The 24,625-nt window shown below is 45.6% G+C and overlaps 1 protein-coding gene across 3 annotated transcripts in view; it reads right to left on the bottom strand.

The window, feature by feature from the left end:
* The window catches only part of LOC144133235 (poly [ADP-ribose] polymerase tankyrase-like), a 74,267-nt gene that overhangs the window by 13,026 nt on the left and 36,616 nt on the right, over positions 1-24,625 (bottom strand). For all 3 annotated transcript variants that reach the window (XM_077666143.1, XM_077666145.1, XM_077666144.1), the window contains exons 18-36: positions 23,587-23,693; positions 23,251-23,342; positions 22,421-22,577; positions 21,856-22,064; positions 18,812-19,051; positions 15,296-15,361; positions 15,156-15,212; positions 14,274-14,393; positions 11,662-11,808; positions 10,320-10,721; positions 8,736-8,812; positions 8,122-8,243; positions 7,351-7,573; positions 5,897-6,053; positions 4,730-4,806; positions 4,451-4,592; positions 2,358-2,447; positions 1,272-1,421; positions 74-303 (exon numbers count right to left, since the gene is read on the bottom strand). In XM_077666143.1, coding sequence (XP_077522269.1) covers positions 74-303; positions 1,272-1,421; positions 2,358-2,447; positions 4,451-4,592; positions 4,730-4,806; positions 5,897-6,053; positions 7,351-7,573; positions 8,122-8,243; positions 8,736-8,812; positions 10,320-10,721; positions 11,662-11,808; positions 14,274-14,393; positions 15,156-15,212; positions 15,296-15,361; positions 18,812-19,051; positions 21,856-22,064; positions 22,421-22,577; positions 23,251-23,342; positions 23,587-23,693 — 2,865 coding nt within the window. The remainder of the gene's footprint in view (positions 1-73; positions 304-1,271; positions 1,422-2,357; positions 2,448-4,450; positions 4,593-4,729; positions 4,807-5,896; positions 6,054-7,350; positions 7,574-8,121; positions 8,244-8,735; positions 8,813-10,319; positions 10,722-11,661; positions 11,809-14,273; positions 14,394-15,155; positions 15,213-15,295; positions 15,362-18,811; positions 19,052-21,855; positions 22,065-22,420; positions 22,578-23,250; positions 23,343-23,586; positions 23,694-24,625) is intronic.

Here is a 24,625-nt window from a genome sequence, read left to right on the forward strand (position 1 = left end):
TGTTGCGCAAGAATCTGCCCTGCTTGGACAGCATGCATAAACAGCACCACTGCAAAGGAAGTGTGTGCCTTACTGCATATCCTCTGGCAGGCGGTCGCTCTGCAGCTTCCAGAAGGCAGCTGTAAAGGGGGTGCGCAAGGAGCGGTCCTGGTCAGCACAGGCTGCTGCCACCATGCCCATCTTGTCCAGGAAAAACTGGCACAGGGTGTAGTTCCAGTTCATGGCCGCATAGGTCAGCACCGAAGAGCCGTGCTCGTCCCGCGACATCGCCGGCACCCCCTTGTCGATAAGGGCTTGTGCAACCTGCAAGAAGACAACAGGATAGATAAGCGGGCGAGTTGGTGATACATAATGCAAAAAAACAGCGCGAACAAACGGGGACTAGACGAAGAATACACAGGAACAAGAAGAATACCATGGGAAAAATATGAACGACAGTAAGGAAGAAAAATGTGGCCAGACAATGGAAAGCAGTGAAATACTAACCTGCGACCAAAATTTAGCTCTAAAGGGCCAACTTTGTCCAGACTTAAAGGGATACAGGGGACAACTCCACTGGGATCCTGCTCGCAGCAAAAACTGATAGCTGGGCCTTTTGAGACACCTGACACAGCAAAAGATGCTCTCGTTGCTGAGAAATTATGAGATGTGAAGTCAGAATATTTTTCTTGCACCATTTTTATTCAGGCGCGTGACACTAATATGACATCAAGGGTTATTTGTTTGGTTTGTTTTGCTTTCCAGAAACAATTTTTCTTTTTGTCACTGCTACGTAGGCAGAAGTGTATAAGCAGTTGAAAAATCAATCGTTTATAAGGTGCAAGCTCTGTGCATGTCTCGCATGCAAGCGAACGGTAAAATTTTACTCGTAATGTCTCTAGGAATTGAATGACATCACTTCCAAGCAGTTCCAACCATTGGTTTTGTTGAAAAAAAAAGAGGTGCACATCGGTACCAATGACTCCGTAAAAAGGCCTCAAATGTAGCTTGTATGCGTACATACAAGAAAACTTGCACTAGAGTTGAAAACTGCCTCAAGAAGTATTATGAAGCAGTTGACAGATAAATGGAGACCACTTGCACCATTCGCCACTCATAAGCCCCGTCAAACGTGTACAAAAAAAATTTCTTCCCTTGAATAGATTCAGTGTGGTCTGGCATTCTTGAGCAACACTGCACAGCAAAATACAATGCTGTTTGTTATTGCTTACAGCATGGGTTGGTCTTAAAAGGCCCAGAGTTTTCTCATCCCCAATTCTGCCAAGACATACCTTGATTTGCAGCTCCAGCTGTGCATCACGGGGAGCCTCTCGCGCAAGCACGTGCAGCATGGTCTGCTTGTCACTGTACAGGGTCCAGCTTTGCTTCACCTTGCCAATCAGCCTTAGTGCAAGATCATAGGAACAGGTCTTCAGAGCAGCCTGCAATGGAGCACAGAGAACGCTGCTATCAGACAAATGGGGTTTTGACCATTGGGTTCTCTGGAAGGAGGCCTAGGGACAAACATAAAGCTAACTTTCAAGAGTCTGAAGAAGCTGCAGCTTGCCGTATCAGCTCATGTTAGGTTTTCACACCTGACAAAGCTCGTTAAGACTTGATCCACCAGCCGAACCGAATGATACCTTTCCTGCACCTGCACAGAGCCCTGCACACACTCGGCATTTGAAACGCATGGCACAGTGAAAAAAACATTGAGAAACAGCTGGTGGAACACAGGTGAGCCAAGCCGTACCTTACCAAAACAAATTTCGGCAAGACAAAACGCCCAGTCAATAAAATCCTATGGGTCTAACAGATCTGCATGGCAAAACACAGGTGGACCTCATTCACTGCATCTAAATATGAAATGGCTTGGGCTGTGTTTTAAGCAATGAAGCAGTTTCGTCCACTTCACTTCAGAACAAGCTTTGTGCATAAAGGTCAGCAAGCAGCCAGATGTTACGTGCAGCATCACAGAAGTGATTTTAGACAACCAAAGGACAGACCTTTCACGCTGCTACGAGTGTGTAGCCAGCTTACTGCCCGAAATTAGTGGAAGCAGTTTCTGTAGGCATAAAAGGTATGTTTCACCATTTCATTGTACTTTTTTGATGGTAGGCTTAATTGATGACAGCGGATACAATGTTCCACTTGCAATGTTTTTATTCTCCCGCGATTGCCAACAGACTCCCTGATCTGTTCCTGCATTTTCGTTCTTGCTACGGTTAATATTAAACCAGGAAGGCCTCTTGTCAATTTAGCACATAACAGCAATAAAGACAAGTATGCGTCATTTAATGAGAACAACCTTACCAGAAAAGAAGGAAAACACATGCAATATTCGCGAGAAGCACAGTAAACACATCAAGTCAACATACCTCTACAGCCAGAGCCAAGGCCTTGCCTCCGGTCTCAAGATTCTCAAGTATGTGCTGCAAGATGCCTTGCCATGACCGCCTCACAATCTCCTGCAAAGACAAAAAGCCAGTCATGTGCACTGAATCGAAGGGCAAAAGACTTTCAGTACAGACAACAATCAAGGTCCAGGAACTGTAACAGCCTTTCTTCTTGTCGGGCCACATTGCGGTTTCGAAGCTCGCACAAGTTTAAAATGCAAACACGATTATGTCATGATAAATGTAATTATGATAAAACATTGCTAATCACTTCCAGTGCAATTCTTTATTTTTTTCTAATCGAGACAAGCATCAATACGTCCTACAGCGATGCCACTAATAAATTCACTATTAGTGAACAGACTATCTGCTTGACCCCACTACGACAGGATCCTGCCAAACAGCTTGTAAACTGGAAGCACTAGTGAGGTTGTGCAAAAGCTTAAGAGAGGTGCGAGAATTGCAGGTGAAATTTTTAATATTTTTTTGCATAGAGAATGGAACTTTGCATGCTTATTGGGAAATCCACTGAACGCTTAAATACAAAGTATTTGATATCGTAAATTTTTATATGCTTCATTGTTATACCAAATTTGCAGAAGGTTTGGCGTGACAACAAAACAAGGCAGGAGTCATCAGTCACTCGTCAAGTTTTACCGTAACAAAGAAATGGTTGATGCAGTGACACTCTCCAAATATTTTTAGCAGCCCCGTTCTTTTGTTTTACACAGAATGTTACATCCCCGCTTGCAAAATGAATTCATTATTGTCGTGTCAAATTAGTGACAGTAAAAATATGAGAAAGTAGTTAAAAATATAGAAACGTCATTGTATAAAAAATTTATAACGAACACAATGCAACAAACCGGATGAAAATCTGCGAAGCCACTGAAGTGCTACGCTTTCTGCAAGCAGGGCAGCCATGTCAAAAAAACACTTTTCAGGAAACAGGAACAAGTTGTACAAACAGTTCATGGACATCAAAATGCCCCAGGACTTAATGTTTAGTGGCTTTGGCTATGGGGGCCTTGTAGCCACATGATTCCAAAGGGAGGAAACTTGCAGTGAAACCAGCTTTCCGGTGACACCAATCTTGCCATGAGCAGCAGTCCAAAAGCTGAGCTATTGAGCCTAAAAAATCAGTCATTTTCGCAAAAGTTTAATTAAGGGGGGAAGCTAGTCTTAGAAAAAAATTTTTATTAATGAAGTCACAATTATGAAATCTTTAGGGAACATGTTTTTTTGCTTGCTGATTCCAAATATGTAATTTAATTTAATGTACAAGTCCTTGTGCACTTAATGCAATATGTTAGGCAACTTTTTGTGGAGAGTTTGAACAAAATTCTGCTGCAGGGAACTTGCTAGAATGCATGCCGTCGGCTTGTCTTGACATCAAGGTATGCCATAAGGGTAAAATTATTATCCTGCCTATTATAGAAGTTGAGCTACAGGGTTTTGAACTTGGTACTTCACAAATGGGAAGAAAAATTTATATTCCTGTTTCTGAAGTGACAACTTCAAAACCCTATAACTCAACTTTTGTGACAGATAGGATGATAATTTTACCTATATTGCATAGCTTAATGTCAAGAGAAACTAATGGCATGCATTCTAGCAAGTTCCCTGCAGTAGAATTTCTTGAAAGCTCTCCACAAAATGTTGCAAAACATATTGCATAAGTGCTCAAGGAATTGTTGTACATGACATTAAATAACATGTTTAGAATTAGCATGCAAAAATACGTGTTCTCTTAAGATTTCATAATTGTGACCTCATTAACAAAATTTTTTTTCTAAGACCGTCTTCCCCCCTTAAGACAGTTTCTTACTACCGAAGGCCACAAAAATATGTTTTAGTCACTTCTGGGGTGTTTTGGAGGAATTTTATGGGATGTGATTAAAAAGAGACCTTATTGATACAAAATCTGATGTTCACTAAAATTCATTTTTTTTTTAGATTTTTTTTTTTGCGATTTGATCCCTGTGTTCCCCCAGTTGACAAGGGCACCAAGTCAGTGGCGCCATCTATGGCTCTCAGTGGATGAGTCAAGGAGACGGCCTTGGCCATTGTAGCACCTGCAGGATGGGTACGTGCAGCGGAGGCCGGCTCCTCTTCCGCACGTACAGCCAGCGCAGACACTGCAGCGGCGGCTCCTCCCGTCGGACCACCAGGTCCAATGTCGGGGAGGCATTCCTCAGGACGAGCAGCATGGCACACCTGCGAACAAGGCGACGTGCGCTCCCTTCAGAAATTGTAGAGCCAGTCCACTGCCAGCAGAACCAGCTCCTGACGTGCTGCCACCGGTCTACTTGTCACATCTGAGAGCACTGTGAATGAAAGAGGTGGTCCCTTACGTGGCATGGCCATTAAGCACTGCCAAACCCAGGGGAGTGTTGCCGTTCTTGTCTTTGATGTCCACAGGCTTCACCTTCTGCAAAAGCAAAAAAAAAAAATAAAAAATAAAAAATAAAGCTGTACCCATACTGCAGACTTCTCAGCAGACTTCCATGAAATCGGTGTAATTTCTCAGCAGACTTCCATGAAATCGGTGTAAAAGTGTGACTGCAACACTACTGTGCTTGTCAATTTAGTTTCATTCTGCGCAATCCCATAACTTGCTTCCCAAAAATGTGCACTCTCCAGCTTTCAATCGTGCGACATTTAGACACCTCATGAGAAAAAAACTATATATAACTTCTGTAAAAATAAGCTGGGAAAAAGAAAAGTACATTGCTCAACGTTACCAATAACAAGCAGGAGCGTTAATTGTTTCTACAGGGAAACTACACTGGCATGCCACATCGGACAACAACGCTACGCTCTCATCACTGCTTTTGAAGCTACATGGCTCAAGTACCTAGCTCTAATACACGTTTCAAGGAATCCCAACTTTATGAATTTCATAAATACAATGACAAAATCCTCGAATCTAAGCCGAACTAAGAGTTTCATATCTCGTTTTTTAAAAAAGCTATCGGCCTAGATTCAGATAAATACGGTAAGAGTACTGGTGCTCGTGTCAAAACAAACACTTGGTGCCATTACCGGCGCACAGCATTTAGCCGCACTGCCAAAAGGCACGAAAGTGAAGAACAAGCTAAGAACAGCTAACGCTCTGAAATGAGTTTCAACAAACCAGGTACTGCATTTGCTTCGCACACACCCTCCAGAGGTGTCCCGGAAATGAGGGACAGGCCATTAGGGGAGCTCACAGAACCCACAAAAGCAGCCCATGAAACCCGGGGGTTCCGCCAATTCAGTTTCAGAACCCCTGCTCTATTGTGTTCACGTTCTTTGGAGGGAGCCAGCTCAGCACTGTTGCTCGACAATTTTTTTCCTTTCCTCAAAGCTTAACCTCGAGGCCTTACAGAATGTACAGGTTCCGAGTTCCTTCTGTTTTGCTTCCCGAAACCTGCGGAGTACTGCCTCTGAAGTAATTCACGTCTAAAAAAGTATGCCATGGCAAGCAAATCTGAGCAGCAGGGCAAAGCCAGCCCACAGCGCAAGGACCTACTGCTTACCTGGGCAAAACTGTGCATGCAGGTGGAAGATCCCCGGATGGCAGCATAGTGCACCGGCGTCATGCCAAACTCATCCTGTGACTCGAGCAGGGACAGCTGGGACACTTGTAACAAATTGGCAAGTTCCACCGGATCACAAGGAGAGTTGTCCCAATGTCTGCACACAAGCCAGGAAGAACACAAAATTCACGCATGATGCATCTCAGTTAGGTAACCAATATAAAGAAAAAAAAACGTCCAGGTATGTATTCAAAAGCAGAGCATGGCTATGTTTCACTTATAAACCTAACCTAGCACTTTTTTTTTATGTTTACTGCAAAAGCACCCCCCATCAGCCACCTCCCGTCAACACCCCACAGCTAAGGGCATGCGGAGCCACCCAAGGCCACCCTTCATCCACGGCCACACCCCACCTTTGGCCACCTTACCCTCCAAAAGCACCGTCCAGCACCTCCAACCTACAGAAGTTCCACCCACCACCAACCCTTCTCCACAAGGCCTACTACACCCACTAGAAACCCTGCAGCAGAGGAACGAAAACTGGAGGGGGACACTCAGGCTCCACCTTAAAAGAGTATTACACGATAGCGTATTGGCTTAATTGCCGCACATGCAGAAGGTCATTCTCTACTTCACATTCACAGATCCCTGGGAGTCCTCATACACCTCCTGGCGCAGTGGTGCAGCAGTTAAGCAATGTGCCACTGCCCTGCGATGGCAGGTGCTCCCAGCGGTGGGCCTTATGCGACTCAGGTTGCTCTTCCCAAGGGGCCAATTATTACTTTAACCAAACCACCACCTGCCACGGTGGGCAGCAAAGAGCACAGAATGTGCAAGTAAAAGTTTCTTATTAAATCTGGGTAAAGATTTGGAGGTGCCCAAATTATGTGTGGCTGCAAAATACACGAGTAAATACGGTACGTAACAAACACACGCAAAAAAAAACAATCCCTGAAAGTGGAGGGTGTTGTTACATGAGATGGTAAACTGGCGAGGATTTTGTATCCTGACAAAGCAAATAACGGGTGCAAATATGGTAGCTTTATCTCAACAGCAATGCATTCTACTATATTAACACCGCATAAAGTGACTGCCAAACCACATTGTGCATGAGCTATGCACTATGCAAATTGACTGCATAGTACACACTTTTGAAGTGCAGTATGTACTAGGATTTCGGAAGTACTTATTAACAGACGCAAAACTTCACCAAACAAGATCACTCCACAGAGCATGTCTTATCAGAAAACTTCCTTCGACACCTTCAGTAACGCCAGCCATCTCATCACAGCAGCACACTAGTGAAATGCAGGTCAAGCAAAGTGGTCCTGGGGCCGAAACCACAAGACGGTTCCAAACCGAACCGTCTCATGGATTTGGCCGCTGGATAGGGCACAGATACACATCACTGGCGGTAAAATAAAGACGAGGGAAATAAAGAAAAAAGTGCTAACCTATGAATTTTGACAAAGGCATAGTGCAAGGGAACACGCCCTCGGCAGTCCTTGGTATCGGCCCTGGCCCCCTTCTGCAGCAGCAGCTCTTCGAGTGCTGCCGAGCACTCAGCACTGCCGTTGTGGGCGTTGGCCGCCAGATGTAAAGCAGAGCGACCCTTGGCGTTCACGGCATTTGCGTCAATCCCAGCGTCAAGGAGTGCACGCACAGTCTCCAGCAGATCTGTCACATGAAGAAGCACAGAGCTCTGAGTAAGCAAACTACACCTGAAGTCGACAATTTCCAGAAGCACTGTTCTGAAGACAGACTTCCAGCAAGTTAATAAATGAGGAGAGCTGCCCAGCGACTAAGGTAAAAGCTGGTTGGCATCATAAAATTTCACCTCCTCTGGTCCATTACTGCATGCATGGTCACTACTGCATGGTCACATACATAAAGAACTCAAAGACTATGAAAAGCATGTTTGCATTCTGCCATGCATACGTAATTATAGCCAGCTAAATTTACTTCCTCAACATTGCACCTGTCATGCTGCCAGGCCAAGCACGACCGTCACAACAGCGACTCCTCTCAAATGTTTTAATTACCCCCTCATCACACCTCCTCACCACCAGAGGATCCCCTTACCACCCTTGCACCACTGGAAGCCAGTGGCACCAATAACTAGCATGTAATTTTTTGACCCACGGTACCCAACAACTGGTGGTGATCAAGTTTGGGTGGTGTAAGGCAAGATCAGGTCTAAGCGAAAATGCCCGCATTACACTAACCTGGATTGCTTCTGTGCGAGACCACGTAATGTAGGGCATTATTGCCGGTGACCGGGTGGGTGGCCTTTGCAGAGGCCTTGTGTTTCAGCAGGAGCTGGATCAGTTCACCGGGGAGATTGTTCCTATCGAAAGGAAAGCTCAATTTTATAAACACCTTGGGGTACGCACACTTGTTATGCAAGTCAAGGAAACACTTGCCCTAACTAAGCATTACCTTCATACACTGCGCACCAAAGCAACACTGCTAATGTCCCAACAAATCTCTGAACTAGTTGCACAAAGGTGGAGAATTTCTCCTTATTTCGAATTTCGCCTCAAGTTTCACATCATGACTGCTGATGTGCAAAAAAAAGAAAAAGTGATCAAAGTCACTAAATACCGATTTTTTGGCGAGGCCACTAAAACCACATGAAGTCGGTGATTGCTGACCTTTGTGCAAAATCTGCAAACAGCTGATTTTGTGTTCGGTTCTGTTAGGCAAAGGCACGAAAAATCACTGTGGCCCAATGCATTAACCATTAGCCAAATATGCCTCGGCAAGTGCAAGTGCCAGCCACTAATGGCGCAATGACAGTCACACAAAGTGGGGGCGACAGCTGCAGAGCACCACCTACATCGCAGCATAGACCAACAGGTTCACAGGGTAGGGTCCATCACGCAAGTCCACGTTGACACTAGCACCAGCAGCAACCTGCAAATGGACAGCACAATGCATCAGCCATGATGGAAATCGCATCACTGAAAGCAACTTTGATTCAGGGTTAAACTTTCGAAAAGAATTTCAAACAAAGTCGCTAATGAACATAATAACAGATGCTTTTAATACGATAAAAAATTTGCTCCGCACTGAAAAAAGCACACACATACAAGGGAACATGTATCTATCTTCAGGGAACATGTACTTATGTATTTTTGCAAGCTGATTCCAAATATCTCATTCAATTTTATGTAAAACTAGTCCTTGTGCACTAATGCAGTAGATTATCACTTTTTGCCAAGCGCTTTCAAGAAAATTTGCAGCAGGGAACTTGCTAGATTTTATGCCATTGGTTTCTCTTGAAATCAAGCTAGGTAAGAAGGGTAATATTATCACCCTGCCTGTCACAGAAGTTGAGCAGTATGAGCTTGAAGTTGCCATTTCAGAAACAGAAATACCAATTTTTCTTCCCCTTTGTGAAGTGGCAACTTCAAAACCCTGTAATTCAACTTCTATGATAGGCAGGATAATTTATCTTTATTGCAGAGCTTGATGTAAAGAGAAGCCAATGGCATGCATTTCAACAAGTTCCCCACAGCATAAATTCTCGAAACCTCTCGGCAAAAAGTTACACAACATATAAGCACACAAAGACTTGTCTCACATAAAATTAAATTGCATATTTGGAATAAGCACAGAAACATGCCGTACATATTCCCCAAAGTTTTCATAAATATGACAATTATAATTTTTTTTTTCTAAGATCAGCTTCCCCCTTAAGTAACAACATCTGTAAACAATGTTTTAGATTTTTTGAAATTCCTTGATAAGCTTCTGGCTTTTCACATTAGTAGCCCTTTTCAAACATTCTGCACAATCTCAATACAAGATTCAGGCACTAAACGGTTTACATAAAATCTTTACTTTCAAGCTACATCTGTACATTTCCAACTTTGAAAAAAATTTTTATGCACCATCGAGTGATGCCTCCAGTTATAAAACAGTAGCATGAAATTTTAAGGCAGACTTCACCAGAGAATTGCGCCACTAGAGACACGGCGGGGCTCCTTCAAAACAAAATAAATTAATAATCCGCGTCCGTAGGTAGCACGTGACAATATTATTGAGCTACAGGACAAATGAGACCTGAAGCATGGCCATTGCTCTGCAGACAAGGCTGTAAGCAACACAATGCTGAGGAGGCTAGACGTTTAGGCCAAAGAACAAGAAGTTCACAAAAATACCATATTTACTTGAATGTAACGGAGGATATTTTTTCCGACAACAGAAGTGAGGTCCCCCCCCCACCCAGTAGTACAATTAAATAAATGTTATTAACCTAGCGAGTAATTCTTTTCCTTATTCTGCACTGGCAAACGTAACTCTTGCAATACAACTGCGCCTGTGCAAATTTGGGTAAATGTGATAAATTTTGCACGTTTACGAAAAAATCCACAGAACATATCAGGATACCACATCACAGCCAAATGGGCACACTCACGAGGGAATGCACAGCCGCGCTGTTCCCGCTGGCCAGGGCCCGAGCCAGAGGGGTCAGGCCATCCTGGTCAGGGGTCTCAAGCAGGGGCTTATGCTGCAGCAGCAGGTCTACCGCTGCTGCACCGGGGCACCGAGCAGCCAGGTGCAGGGCAGAGGGGCCCCGGCCCCCGCGCGCTGCCGCAGCTGCATCTGAACCCAGCTCTTCTAGCAGGAAGCGCAGCAGCGCGTGCATCCGCGTGCTCTGTTCTTCCGTGGGCGAGCGCAGTTCACCGAGTGTTCGCAGAGTCACCAGGAGAGGGGTGAAACCCTCGCGGTCATGCTTGTTGGCCGCCATGCGGAGGATGTCACGCACAGAGCGTGGCTCCTCCGATTTCCCGCTCCCTTCAGGGCACGCAGGTGGGGGCTGCTCAGGGAGACAGGATGGGAAAAGGGCGCAGTAGTAGAAAGAGTCAGGGTTATGAAACTGATTGCAAACCTGGGAAAGCACAATTTTAACTGAGGCAATTAAAAAGCACAAGTGGTAAAGTGACTAGCTAACCACGCAGACCACTACTCATGACGAATATGAATTTTTATGGCGCAAGGGCATTTACTCACTACTCAAATGTGCTTATTGAGACCATATGCAAAAGTTCTCGAGACAATTGCTACATGATGAATCCATGCATATAAAAGTTGGTAGCGCTACTATTACTGCTATTACATTTATGATGCTGATGATGAATTTTTAATGGCGCAAGGGCATCTGCGGCCAAAGAGCGCCAAGGGACAAGGTTTTTCTTATACTCGAGGTGGGGTCAAAGACTCATTTCCCAAACATTTCACCCTGAAGAGGCCAAGCACCAGGCAGGGGAAAGCTTGTACTCACTGTATCACCGGTGGGTGCCCAGCGGCACTGGGGATCGAACCCCGCACCTCCCGCATGCGAGGCGGATGCTCAAATGACTTTACCACCACTGCGGTCTATTACATTTATAAAAAATTTAATCTAAACGCAAGGTTTACTTACATGCCCCTAATAACTGCTCTGCCAAACTGCACAGCATGTCACATGCATCCACTCACCTCCATGTTTACAAGCATTGTGTACACGTAATGCCGTTTGAATGTTCCCCCTCTGCGATTTCAGTAGCATTTAGAACATTACCCTCCTCAAATTTAAATTGTAGGGTTTAACATCCGGAAGCAGCACACAGGCTATGAGGGACGACGTAGTGGAGGGCTCCAGATTAATATAGACCTCAATCGAAATACGGCCACAGCGACTGGGATCAAACCCGCAAGCTGGGGATCAGCAGCCGAACGGCAAAGCCAGTGAGCCACTGCAGCGAGTCATTACCCACCTTAAGAAGGGCATTGAGCAGGGGCAGAACGTCTCTCTGCCTAGCCCACAGGGCAACCTGGCGGAGCAGGTCCGGACAGGCCTCCAGAACAGCCGGGTCAGGCTGATTGCCAGCCTCCACCAGCAGTTGCGCCAGCAGAAGGCTCCCCTGCAGCAGGGAGTGACACACACCATGAGAATCATGAAACTGTCCAAACAAGAGAATAGCAATGATTGCCCCTCCAAGAGCTGTGCAGCTTTGCAGACAAAAGCAAAAAGGACATGCTTGCATGGTCTAACCGCCCTAGCACCACGGGTACTGGAAATTAAGAGGTGTAGAGTAAAAGCTCATTATTTCGAGCCCCGTTAATTTGGGACGAATTCCCGCATAAGTTTATGGCACTGCACGCTTGCTAATTTGGGCATGCTTATGCGTCGTGGACGCTTATTTACCGGGGGGCAGAAAATACTAACCTGTGGGCGTTTCACATATCAAAACAAACTAACTGGTGTTCTTTAGTCATTCACAAGCTACTTAAGGAAAAAAAACTAACTGAAATGAGAAGTGATGCCTGAAAGGCTCAATGATACCCAATTACACATGCTGTATTTACTAGTGAAATCTGTGCACCTGTAATGTACTACCTGGATTTATTAAAAGAAAATAAACTAGAATATTTTATGCTCGCTGTTGCGACAGACCACCAGCATGCACGAGGCAGTATTCACGAGGCAGTACGGACGAGGCAGGCATAGAACGACTGGCGCAGCCACAAACGGATGCCACCACGTTGGCCACGCAACACTAAGGAAGACAACACTGCTAAGGCGAAGCCAAAGCGAAGTCACACCAGCTTCATGCATAGTGCGAGGGGTGAGCATGACCGGCTTTTCTGGGTGAATGTTGCGGGGACCTGCCCTGCAGCGCCCCTGTGTTTGCTTTCCTGCGAGGCACCATGCAGCGGCAGTCACACTATGAGGATGAACGCATTCCCTTGTCAGTTACATTAACTGGCAAGAGAGGGCGCCAGCATCGCTGCGCGAGAGACTTCCAAAGCCCGCGCGCGGGAGAGGGGGCATGGCGGTTTTCGGCTGGGATCGTCGGCGCGAGCGGACGTGTCGCTCACGGCTCCGCTCTTCCCCGGCGGGTTGAGGAAGCGGCGGGGAGACTGGCTCCCGTACTCGACCCGCCCAGGGGCGCGGAGGATACCTTGCCCTAGCGCGGGCGAACATTCGCTCGGAACCTTGCTGGTGAGTCGGACGACCTTGATTCATTAGCGTACCTTGTTGCTAGCTGGCGTTATAATTTCTATAGCAATAAATGCCTGTTTGTGATTCATTAGCGTACCTTGTTGCTAGCTGGCGTTATAATTTCTATAGCAATAAATGCCTGTTTGTGTCAGCCAATGTGTCGTTCCTTTGTTCCCTCAGAGCAAGGCCCGCCCGCCGTGGTCGGCGAGCGCTTGGTAGCGTACGCGATCACAGGGTGGGGTCCGGGCGGCTTTGAACCGTGTCAGCCGCGATTGAGTGGGGAGAACGTACTTATCTCCCCGAGTCAAACCCCACAATGCGAAATTAGGGCACCCGAACCAGCGTAGAAATGAGTCAGCACTAGCTTAACAGCCACGAAAGAGATAGCAAGGATGTAACAGAAATAAAAAATGTTCTTCATCGAAGGCATGTGGGGGTGCAGCAACACAGCAATGGCAGCAATGGCTGCACTGCACATTCATCCCTTTAATCATAAACGAAACGAATTCGAAGATCATAACTCGCAGTAATACCATAAACTGTCGCTATAACTTTTTTCTACTGTTCCTATGTTTTCTTTAACAAAAACAACCATTCGAAACTGGGAGGTCAACCTATACGTGGAGCTGACCTATATGCAGGGTCTAAGGTAGCTTTGCTCAAGCTCTGAGTAGTATGCACCCTGTGCCGGTGCCCATTCTTGCAGGGTAAATGGAGCTCGACGCGTCAAAAAGTGTTACTAATTTGTTAGTAAATTGGATCCACTAAAAAAACTATCACTGTGCTTGATTTACCTGGCCTTGTATCTCCATTTGACTCTGAATGCTGGCTCTGCGATTGCATCGTTGAGCGTTTATTGCTCTGAGCTGCGCATGCACCGTCATACCATCCTGCGGGGAACTACATAACTAAGAGCGTGGCGGTGGGTACAAGCCAACATTTTTTTACTTGGCCAGTGAGGGATGAAAGTTGGGTGATACAAACGAAAAACAGCGCAAAAACGACTTGATGAGAGAACGAGACAACACGAGCGCTGACTATCAACATGATAGTTGATAGTCAGCGCTTGTGTTGTCTCGTTCTCTCGACAAGTCGTTTTTTGTGCTGTCCATTTGTATCTTCATGCACTAACCAGCCCGCCAGCATGCCCTCGTGAAAGTTGGGTGGTCGATTTATATTCGAAGTCGACTTATATGCGGCAATACACAGATATACTGCATGTTATGACCTTTGTAGAGTTTTTTTAGATGCTTTTGTGAAACTTCCACATAATTAGCGCACCCTCTTCTGAAGATTTTTTTAAAGAAGAAAGGCACGCAAATTATGCGAGTAAATACAGCATATAATTTATCAAGTGGCTGAGGCAGAAAAAGGAGACCAGACCTTATGGAGAGCAAGAGACAGGGGGCTCAGCTGCTCCTTGTTGACAGCAGAAGAACTGCAGCCATTCGAGAGAAGAAGCCACTCGAGCTGCTCCAGCCAGCGCTCATGCTCCTTGCGCTTCTGTAAACAACAACAAAAAAAGGCAACGTAAACATTTCACCATTGTGTCTGAAAAAAAAATATATATATATATACACACGAGGATATTCTTTTAGCCTGCCACAGCATGTTCCAGAAAATTCTTTTACTGAAACAAAAGCACCCCACAAACTGTGTCCCCATGTACAGAGGGGCTGTGAAAGGGGGGTCTGAACAAAGATGCGATGTGCCTAGGATGTTAAAGGACGCCGCTTCACAAATATCCTCCAGCAAGAATTCTTCAGATGCGCTTTTGTGGAAGCTGAGTCATCTGTAGTCAAAAATTGAATTTCCGCGTGTTTGCGCCTTTCCCTCTCCTCCCATCAATTTTTGGGCGCTGAAATGTCGGCGCTCCTCCGCCGGCCCCTCGCACTCGCCCCTTCCGCCGGCTGGCGACGCGTGCGAACCAATGCTAGCAGTACGCTGCTGACGTAACAAGTGCTGCATGACGTAACAAGTGCGGATGCTGACATAACGAGTGCGGGTTCGGACGAAAGCCCAGCAATGCTCAGGTCGCCGTTAGGCGCGGAAGCGGGAGTTTTAAAAATTGTACTGTAAATTATCGGCTCGCTTTTGAGGCCTTGTACGCGGCATGAACGCTCGTTGGCCTGCACTCTACACAATGAGAGCATTTTATAAACAACCTCAAAAGTCCATTTCAGAGATCCTTTAAGTGTGTATAATTTATTTTGTGAAACGAACAGGCAGTTAGCTTAAAGAGAGTTCACAGACGCTCATACCAACCTTTTCCAGCCGAGCTTGCATAGCTTCTATGTGAGCAACATCCAGTGATGGTTGTTTCTGAAAGTTCAAAAACACAAGGGTCGTCATTCGATGCCCTAATGCCAGTGCATTCTAGCCAAGCTAAATGCAGTAGCACTCACCAACTCTAGTTCTTTTAAGCTTTGTGCTTGTCGGAACTCGCTGTCTACCAGGGCAAGGTGGTGCAACTGCAAAGCAATGACGATGACCAGTGTGAACAAAATGGCTAACACATTTGCTAACATGACATAGTAAGCAGCACAAAAGCATATTTCTGCAATGACATTTGCATCAAGAAAGTTGAATTTCATGTCTGTGAATATAATGAAATGCTAGTGCAATAATGAGCAGAATTAACTTGAACATGCACATATTGAAATATATGTAAAGTAGGGATGTGCAATATTCAAAATTTTGAATACGAATCGAATATGTTTGATATTCGGTTCATATTTGTGTTCGAAAAATTGATATTTAAAAATTTCCAAATATTTGAAACTTTTCAAATATTCGCCAGCAATCGTATGCTGGACTGACTTTCATTAATTCTACTGTGGCCAAACTACAATATCTGGGCAAATTATGCAACAACTGAATTTAACGTGCCAGGAAAGCAATACAAATGTGTCTTCCTTGCTTTCTTCTCCAGTATTTATTGCGTAGACTGTTCACATTGGGTGCTGCTAGGCTTGATTGCGTGAAATTCTGCAAGTGGGCTTTCCCACTTTGACACCTGATGTGAACAACTGGCCGACCAGGCGCTTAGAACAATCACGAAAAAGCACCCTGTTCTTATTCTGATCCGGAGTTCCCGGGTTCAAACCCAACCGCGGCGGCTGCGTTTTTATGGAGGAAAAACGCTAAGGTGCCCGTGTGCTGTGCGATGTCAGTGCACGTTAAAGATCCCCAGGTGGTCGAAATTATTCCGGAGCCCTCCACTACGGCACCTCTCTCTTCCTTTCTTCTTTCACTCCCTCCTTTACCCTTCCCTTACGGCGCGGTTCAGGTGTCCAACAATATATGAGACAGATACTGCGCCATTTCTTTTCCCTCCAAAACCAATTATTATCATTATTATTATTATTCTAATCCTCTCATAATGTGTTACATGCCTAATGGCTACCCCCATGGCATTCGTCTTCTTGCCTTTATCACTCTCTTAGATTGGGCTTCGCCAACTCATTAAGATAACTCATTAAATACGGAACCTCGCATGAGGCTCCCTAAGGAACGACTGGAGGTGTCACAGCATGGCAAGCAATTGTGTAACTATACTGCTTATTGCATGTGCATTGTTACCCGAGCACCTTAACGGTGCTTAATGGCAGGCACGACGTCACTACAGGGGCAATAGGAGGGCCCCTGCACTAGGCCAAAAAATTGCCTGGCCATGTAGTTTCGGTTCCCGAGCGTCGCCATTAGCATACAGCAACAGCAGCTGTCGGTCTGCGCATTCGCTGGTCGTCCGAACCCAGCTATGCGCCGTTTTCGAACGCCCCCTGGCACGTCGCTGGTCATTTCTTTGCCCTTTTTAAAAAGCAGTTTCTCTGTTACAACACCAATGTGCATTCCCCTGACTGACATCCATGTTGTTCTTCCAGCGTGCAGAAATTGCACGCTCGCCATGGGCTTTCCGGTGTTTTGCTGAAAATGCAATGAAGCCTTATGAGGAGGCTCCATTACGCGTTCTTTTTCACAGGGGCATGGGGCATTTTATAAATCGACCTTCGGGTAATCTGGGCATTTGTTCCGGTTCTTTGAAATCCGAATTAAGGTTTTACAATCCATCATGTTATTCTTAGTTGCCAGTCATGTGTCATTTCATGGATTTCATTTTGCATGGCCACATTACAGGTTTATGCCGTCCAATCAAGTAGTACACATTTGTGTGCACATCATGCTTCTTTATATGGTGCTGAATAAGTCTAGTTTTTATTTTAGTTGCAAAGATCATAGATTTCTTTGGAAAAAAAAAAAAGTGAGAAGAGGGGCAAAAATATTTGCCTAATTTTTTCCTAATAGTTTTTTTTTTTAATGAACAGGAACTCAGTACAGTAAAATCTCATTACAAGAGACATTTGAAAGTGGCTTGGTTGGTTTTCCTATGTTCACCATGTTAACAACATTGCATACAAGAGACACGGTTACAAGAGACACTCTGTTATTAAGGGCAACTTTTTTAGGTCCCCAGAGTAAACTGTTCACTATTTAGAAGAGGCACAACCCAAATAAGCTCATGCAATGTGGACGACGTCGTACCAACTCGTATGCGCTGCACTTTTCATTCCCTTGGCTCAGCTGGATGTCACACATCACATGATGGCAATTATTGTCCCATTGCACCAAAATTTCAGTCATTTTGTTCCCATAACTGCAGTCGTGCTCCTGCACCGACTATTGAGTTGAATTTACGTTGAGTTGGATTTCAGTCCCAGCTTCTGCGGTGCCGGTCGGTTTGTATGCTGGCATTCAAACCGGTCGGACTCCAGAGCTGTCACCATGCTTACATGGGACAGTTCTGTTAGACGATTTATCTGCTATAGTTTCGCATCAGACACAAGCTCAAATGTCTAAAAGTCATGTTGAAGTGAAGTCACATTAACAATTTCCTGTTAATGTGTGTGAATGTGTTTAAGCGCACTTATATCCTGATGTGTAATAAACTGATCTAGTCCAACTCCTCAGCGTTTTTGGAATTTTTGGTTAAAAGAGACCTTGGTTACAAGAGATATCTTTCTCAGGCACCTTGAATGTCCCTTGTAATGAGGTTTTACTGTATTCAAAGCCCTTTTTTTCTTCATATTCGATTCATATTCAAAAATTCAATATTTGCACAACCCTACTGTTAAGTGAAAAGTTTTTCAAGTCATGCAAGAGGCTCCAATAGGCATTACATGCCCTTCACTACTGCAGGACAATTGCACCCAATTATTTTTCTGAGTAAAGATCGATTCTCTGGCTCTTGCTGGGTATGTTCACATTAACCCAGCAGCAAAAAAGGGCGTTTAAGGTTGAGAAAATTCGATTTAAGAACCTTCCCACAAGTGCACTCAAGTGACGTCTACAACGGAAAGGTCTGGTGGTTGCCATTGTTTTGAAGTGAATGACGGTGTAGCCTACACTCTGGGACTCGTGCACGAAAAACAATGCTGACACAGAGCAGTTCACTTGCAAATTTGGCCAGTGATGGCGACACCTGTACTTCATTTTCTGAAATTTTCTAGCTTACATAAGCTCAGTTTGCGGTGAGAGTGGTTTCCGACTAGAACTCTGTACCCCATTGATACAGGCCAACCTTAATTTGCATTTAACATGCTTTCACACGCTAAACTATGTTAAAACCCTACCACTTTTTTTTTAGCGTACGCTATTCCATATGCCCATATTATACAAGCACTACATTCTGCAGCGTCAGAAAGTCGCCTCTACACTCATCGCAGCTTTGGTAATGCTGCAAGAAACTATTGACACGGAGTATAGAGGGCAACGTGAGAAAAAGCGGGCACCTCTGACCCCTTCTGCCCATCGCGCCAGTATCGGTGGCGGAGGCATTATTTGGTGACTGAACCTGGACACCACCACACCAGTAAATTAAATCTGACAGCTATTAAGTGGAACAGTCAGGAACCAAGGCTCACAGCATTGTTGCCCTCCTGGTCTGCTCGGCTGATGTCCGAGCTTTGCCGTTCCAGCAGAAACTGCAGCCGAGTGTAGATGGAGCTGCTGAGCTGCGAGCGCAGTGCCCGCATGGCCAGGGTCCGTCCCGTGGTGCCGGCGTCCGAGGGGCTGTCAGCGCCCAGCTCCACGCCTGGCTGGTCCAGCAGGTAGTCCACTATGCCCATGTGGCCCTTGAGGAAGGCCACCAGCACAGGTGTGGCCTACACAAGACCAAACAGCATGAAATGCCGTTCGTTTAAAATGAATGTGCAAGCCTCGAGCGAGCGCAGAAAGCCCATACTGGCCAGCACTGCACTGACAGTATTAATGAGGCTCTGAAACTCTTTTCTTTGACACTGCTGTATTCCTGCCAGCATGGCTTTAAGGGGGGAAGTGGGGATCGGAGTGAAATTCCTTATTTTTTTGTAGTAGAGCAATGAAATTTGGCACGGTTATTGGGAAGTGTGCTGAATGACTAAATACAAGGTTTCATTGATATATCTTGAGTAGTTTTGACATTACAAATTTTTATTTGCACCCAACTTGCAGAAAGCCTGGCGTGACAAAAAAATGTGATAGAAGCCCCTAGTTGCTTTTATATTTTAGCCAAATGAATAGTTCATGCAGTGACATTCTCCAAATATTTTTATCGCTTTTAATTTTCTTACTCAGGTCATTATATCCATGTTTGAAAAATGCGGTCGTTATCAACATGCCAATTTAGCTAAACAGTAAAAAAAAGAATGATAGTTAAGAATATAGGAATTTCACTACATAGAGATAGAGAATTCACTAAGAAATACAATGCAACAAACCTCACGCAAATCCCACAAGGCATAGTTGTTCTATGCTTTCTGCAAGCAGGACAGTCGGCTCAAAACTCACTTCTGAGAAAACGGGCTCTGAAGTTTTGCAAGCACTGCAGATTTATTAGAAAGCACCAGAGCAGTAATATTTTGCATCATTGCTGTCAGGCATCTTCTTGCACCTTTGCCTCTTTAATTGGCGGGCTTTAGACGCCTTCTTCGGGTGTTCTTGGCCCTTTTCTTGAGCCCTCTGGACGGCAAGGGCACCATGATGTACACCCAAGGTGGCAAACATTGCCGAGTAGGCTCCTTGGCCCCCTGAATTGTACTTCACAACTGCCTCATTTACTGCTGTGTCTATCGCAAAAAGCGAGGCATGCTCGTCCTTTGACAGTGCTTACCAAACTTCCGTTCAGTTGCAGACGCTGCGCGAAGGGAGTCAGGAATGCTGAATGTCTGCGCTTCTGCTGTCACTGCCGACTTGAAACGCAGCTCGAGGCGCGCCTGAATGGTGCTACATTCAGGCGACGATTCGTTTGGTGAATCTTCAGCTATCACACTGTAGCTCGTCGATGGTTGGGGCTCACTCACAGGCTCTGTATCCATGTCGCACGATGCGCAAGAAACGGAGCACACCGTCTCTGCCAGCAATGATGACCTTCGACCTGCGTCGCCTCCAACGATGCGATCTCGGCTACCAATTCGTGCGGCCGTACGTGGAGATGCGAGACTCCGTTGGCGCGTCTTCCGTCGGCTGGGTTATCGGCACCGATGGCACAGGGTGATTGTTGGCTTCGCTGCTGGAGTCACGCAGTGCAAGATAGCGAGGCACTTTCCGCATGCTCAGTCAGGTGCTCCGCTTTTCCTGCTGGCCGCTGGCCGCCATCCTTTTCTCACCGTCGGAGGCTTGTGCTTCCGTTTTCTGAAGGCGTGCTTTGTCGAAAATTTCTTGTCAAATGAGCAACGATCCATCGCTAACCTGGGAGCTTTCAGAAATCCGAATTCTGCGTGTCAAATGAAGACTCCGGCATGGTTTGCGAAGCAGAAAACAGCCGTCTGCTGTGGTTGCCAGCTTGCCCGCTGCCGCAGTGGCAACCAATGGGGAGGCGCCTTTCAGACCGGCAGCCAATCGGAGGCCCGCTTTAATCGGAGGGCCCGTGTGACCACCCCTGGCATACCCGCGCTTCTTTTGTGTTTGTGCAACTGTTACAAGATGGCGACAACTGAAGCATTCAGAAACTGGACGGCAGAACTTTGAACTTTCAAACGATACTAAGATGGTGGCGCTTGGTGGTGGGAAAGATGAGCGCGAAACTGCGGTAATTTTGCTCGATTTATAACTGTTTTCTCGCCCTGCGCACTGACAAAATTAAATTTTTTCGGGCACTTTTAGTGCGTCTTCAGCGAAACCATTTTGATACAACGCAGATTAGGCGTTGCAGATACCGAAACGCGCGGTTTCCAAAAATCGATTTTTTTTTCCTGGCGATTTTCGTGATCTGATCCCCGCGTCCCCCCTTAAAAGTCCTGTTGGGCATTTTGGTAGTACATACCACCTAACGCAAGTCCACAGCAGAAGTCCAGATTCCATACAGTAAGCATGCATGCTAGTTGCACTCCTAACCATGGTAACCATAATTTGGCACCAAGTCATGCACTCTTGTGCTGCGAGCTAAACAGCCACATAACGCCAACTACAAATCACCAGCCACTGAGCCCATCTACAGCCGAACCCAATTATAACGAACTCTGTTAGACTGAATAATTTCTGGCCACTGTAAAGCTACAAAGTGATTGTATATAAAAATGTACCGCTACATTGTACAAAAATTAGCCATCACAACCGATTGATTGAACTTGCAAGCATCGTGGCTCATGAAAACAGGTTGTTGTTGCTTCGCTGCACAGTCATTCGCAGCATGACTGCAGCCGCGTCGCACTCTGGTATCGTGACGTACAGTGACTTTATGTGACACGAGGTGGTGCGGACATGACGAAAGCATAACTGTGGCTCTGATAAAGTCTGATATTATCACTTGCAAGCAGAACATAGAAAAACGGCGAGGTTCGCGATATTTAAAGCCGGTTTTTCTCACAAAGATAACTTCTTTAACTTAACGAATTTTTCGGACTGTTCGATTATTCGGACGGACCATTTGCCAAGCACTGCCAAGTCCGAAAAATCCGTTGGCAACTGTACGCAGATTCGAGAGATTTACCTTGGAGCTGTTCGTCTTGTGCGGTGCTGCCCCGGCTTCGACAAGCAAGCGGAGGCAATTCAGCCATCCGTATGCGGCCGCGTAATGCACCAGCGTGTTGCCTCCCACATCGGCTCGGTTGGGGTTTGAGCCGAGTCGCAGCAACTTGGCACACACCGCTGTCTGGCCATTCAGCACAGCATGACTCAGTGCTGTGCGGCCGCATTCATCTGCAACACATGGTGTGGACTGCATCAGTCAATTGGAATTAACCAAATCTGTTAACACCAAGTTCAATGATCTGTGACGAAAAAATATATTAAGACAACAACATTTTCAAACTTGCTGCGCTCACTAAGACCAAGATTCTTTACAACCTTTTCATTGTCTCTAAGTACAAATTTTAAAGAAATGGAAGTCAATGCAGTGTTTCCTTTTTCTACAATAATACTCAGGCAGGCAGTTTACATTACCCAGCATCTGACACAAGTTTCAAGATTAATTACATGGACGACATTTATCCTGTTCAGCTCTGCGGCACAAAAAAAAAAAAAAAGGCCCAGTGAAAGCGCATGAAAAGAAGCACCTAAGAGCTCCACGGAGGCGCCAGCGCTGACCAGCGCATGCACCATGTCGCAGTTGCCCTGCTGCGCTGTGCACATCAGGGGGCTGATCTGGCTGAACGGAGCACCAGGGGTGCGGTTCACATCTGCCCTGTAGCGAATTAGCACCTGGGCAGCTTCCTGCAGGAATGAAGAACAACAGGCCCACTTCTGAGAAACCGACAGGCCGAGAAAGCTCGAATCAAAGATGCACCAGAATGTAGCAGGCGAGTCAGCTACCGTCACCGACCCAACCCGCAGAATCAAAACGGTCCACCTTAAAATGCCGGAGCTTTTAACGCCACCATGCTGCACGCATTTAAACGAACTTGTCCCTGCAGCAACCAGATAGTAGCCACAGAAGGTGGAATGCAATGGGTGGAAACCTAGGGGGTCACTATCACTAACGGAAGTTTGGTCCTCCAAGCGATAATGACAAACGTTTTGTAAACACGTTTGCCATTTTCAACGTAAAATGCCAATGCAGGTGTCTCAACTAAGGATTTGACCATGTGAATGACGACGTTCAAATGCAAACGCCCCATTTCCTTGCACATAAAAACCACCTTCAGATCTGTCCCCAGCAATTACAGCACATGTGTGAGAAGCACACGCAACACTGTACCTTCTTTGCCTGGCAAAGAAATTCCACATGACTAAGTGAACGAGGTCCAGTTGAAGGGAGCACTGTGGGCCGAGTTTGTGTTTTAAAACTAACAGAAAGACAATGATGCAGCTGACACTGCCGCCACAGCCACCATGTTGAGCTTTGCTCCAGCTTGACAGAAACCAGTGTGTCTGGAGTCCAACTCACCAAGTGGCCATTCTTGGCAGCCAGGTGCAAAGGAGTCCAGCCTTCTTTGTTGGGTCTGTCCACACCACGGAATGGACCCCCTTTCTCAGCAGCTGCAACAACCACAGTAACCAACAAAGTTGATTCCCACAGTCTGAAGCATATGCCTCACGGTTAACATTTCATGGGTCCCTCATCTTCCTAGCATTGCAATGCGAAGCCAGTGTACTGCAAACCTCGGGTTTCGGAGACACACAGCAGGCACACAACAATGACTAAGGAACTGCCAGTGTGCTCCTCAAATGCACAGCTGTGTCACTCGGAATGAGATCCAGCAAAAAAACTAAAAATCAGCACCTGAGGCAAAACGAAGAAGCACTTCCAGGTTGCTTGAGCGGCCTGCACAAGCTGCCTTGTGCAGTGGAGTGTCACCGTTTTTGTCAACAGCGTGCACCGAGGTCCCTCTAAGAATTGAGAGAGGGAGAGAGAAAATCAGCACATATCGTACATATCATGTACATCTATTATTTTCTTTGCAATTAAAACTCCATAAGCAGTAAAATATGCACCTGTAAGCACCATCAGCAGCTGGACAAATTAAATGTGAATGAATTTATGTTTCTGAATCTCTTGCAAACACCACAAACAAGCTAGACAAAGTTTGACTACTAAAAATGTGTGCTATAATGAAGAATTCTCACGTACCTAATAACTGATACAGCAGCTTTCCAACCCGAACCACAGATAAAGGAACTAACAAGCTGAACCCAAAGCTACATACAGGCATAAAGTAGAGCAGGCGTCTGGATTATTTCCACCACCCTAGGGCTAACATGTATCAAAATCTCAGCACACAGATGCCATTTACATTTTATCTTCATTGAAATGTTGCCTTGGTGGCTGTGAACTGAACAAGCCAATGGTGCTTATTAATAAGCAAAATGGACTGAATTAATTTTTTTGAACATCCACAAAGTACTGGAAATTACACAAGGTGCAAAACAGTCTATCCTGGATACATCAAACTCAAAAGGAATCGCGAAATAGTTTGATATATAGATAATTTTATACATAAAACATAGCAATAGATACGCTTATCTGTAGTCTAGAAGCACGAATATGGTGCGCCCACTCTAGCAAGCACTTCTTGAAAAGACATGCCATCCGCTGTTGTACTAGCAACACATCGCTTGTGTCACTAGGCCTAAACTGCTTTGCATCGAAGCTGCAGCGAACAGTGCTTTGGTGGTCTAATCCTGTCACCAGTACGCAATAGTCAAACCTCGAAATATCAAACACTGATATTCTGAATTATTGGCTATATTGAACTGTTTCTAAATGTTAATAGATGCAATTACTACTTTATATACCGAACGCAAATTGCTATAAGACTGTG

This window comes from Amblyomma americanum, chromosome 5 (assembly GCF_052857255.1).
Source record: "Amblyomma americanum isolate KBUSLIRL-KWMA chromosome 5, ASM5285725v1, whole genome shotgun sequence".
NCBI classification, from domain to species: Eukaryota; Metazoa; Arthropoda; class Arachnida; order Ixodida; family Ixodidae; genus Amblyomma; species Amblyomma americanum.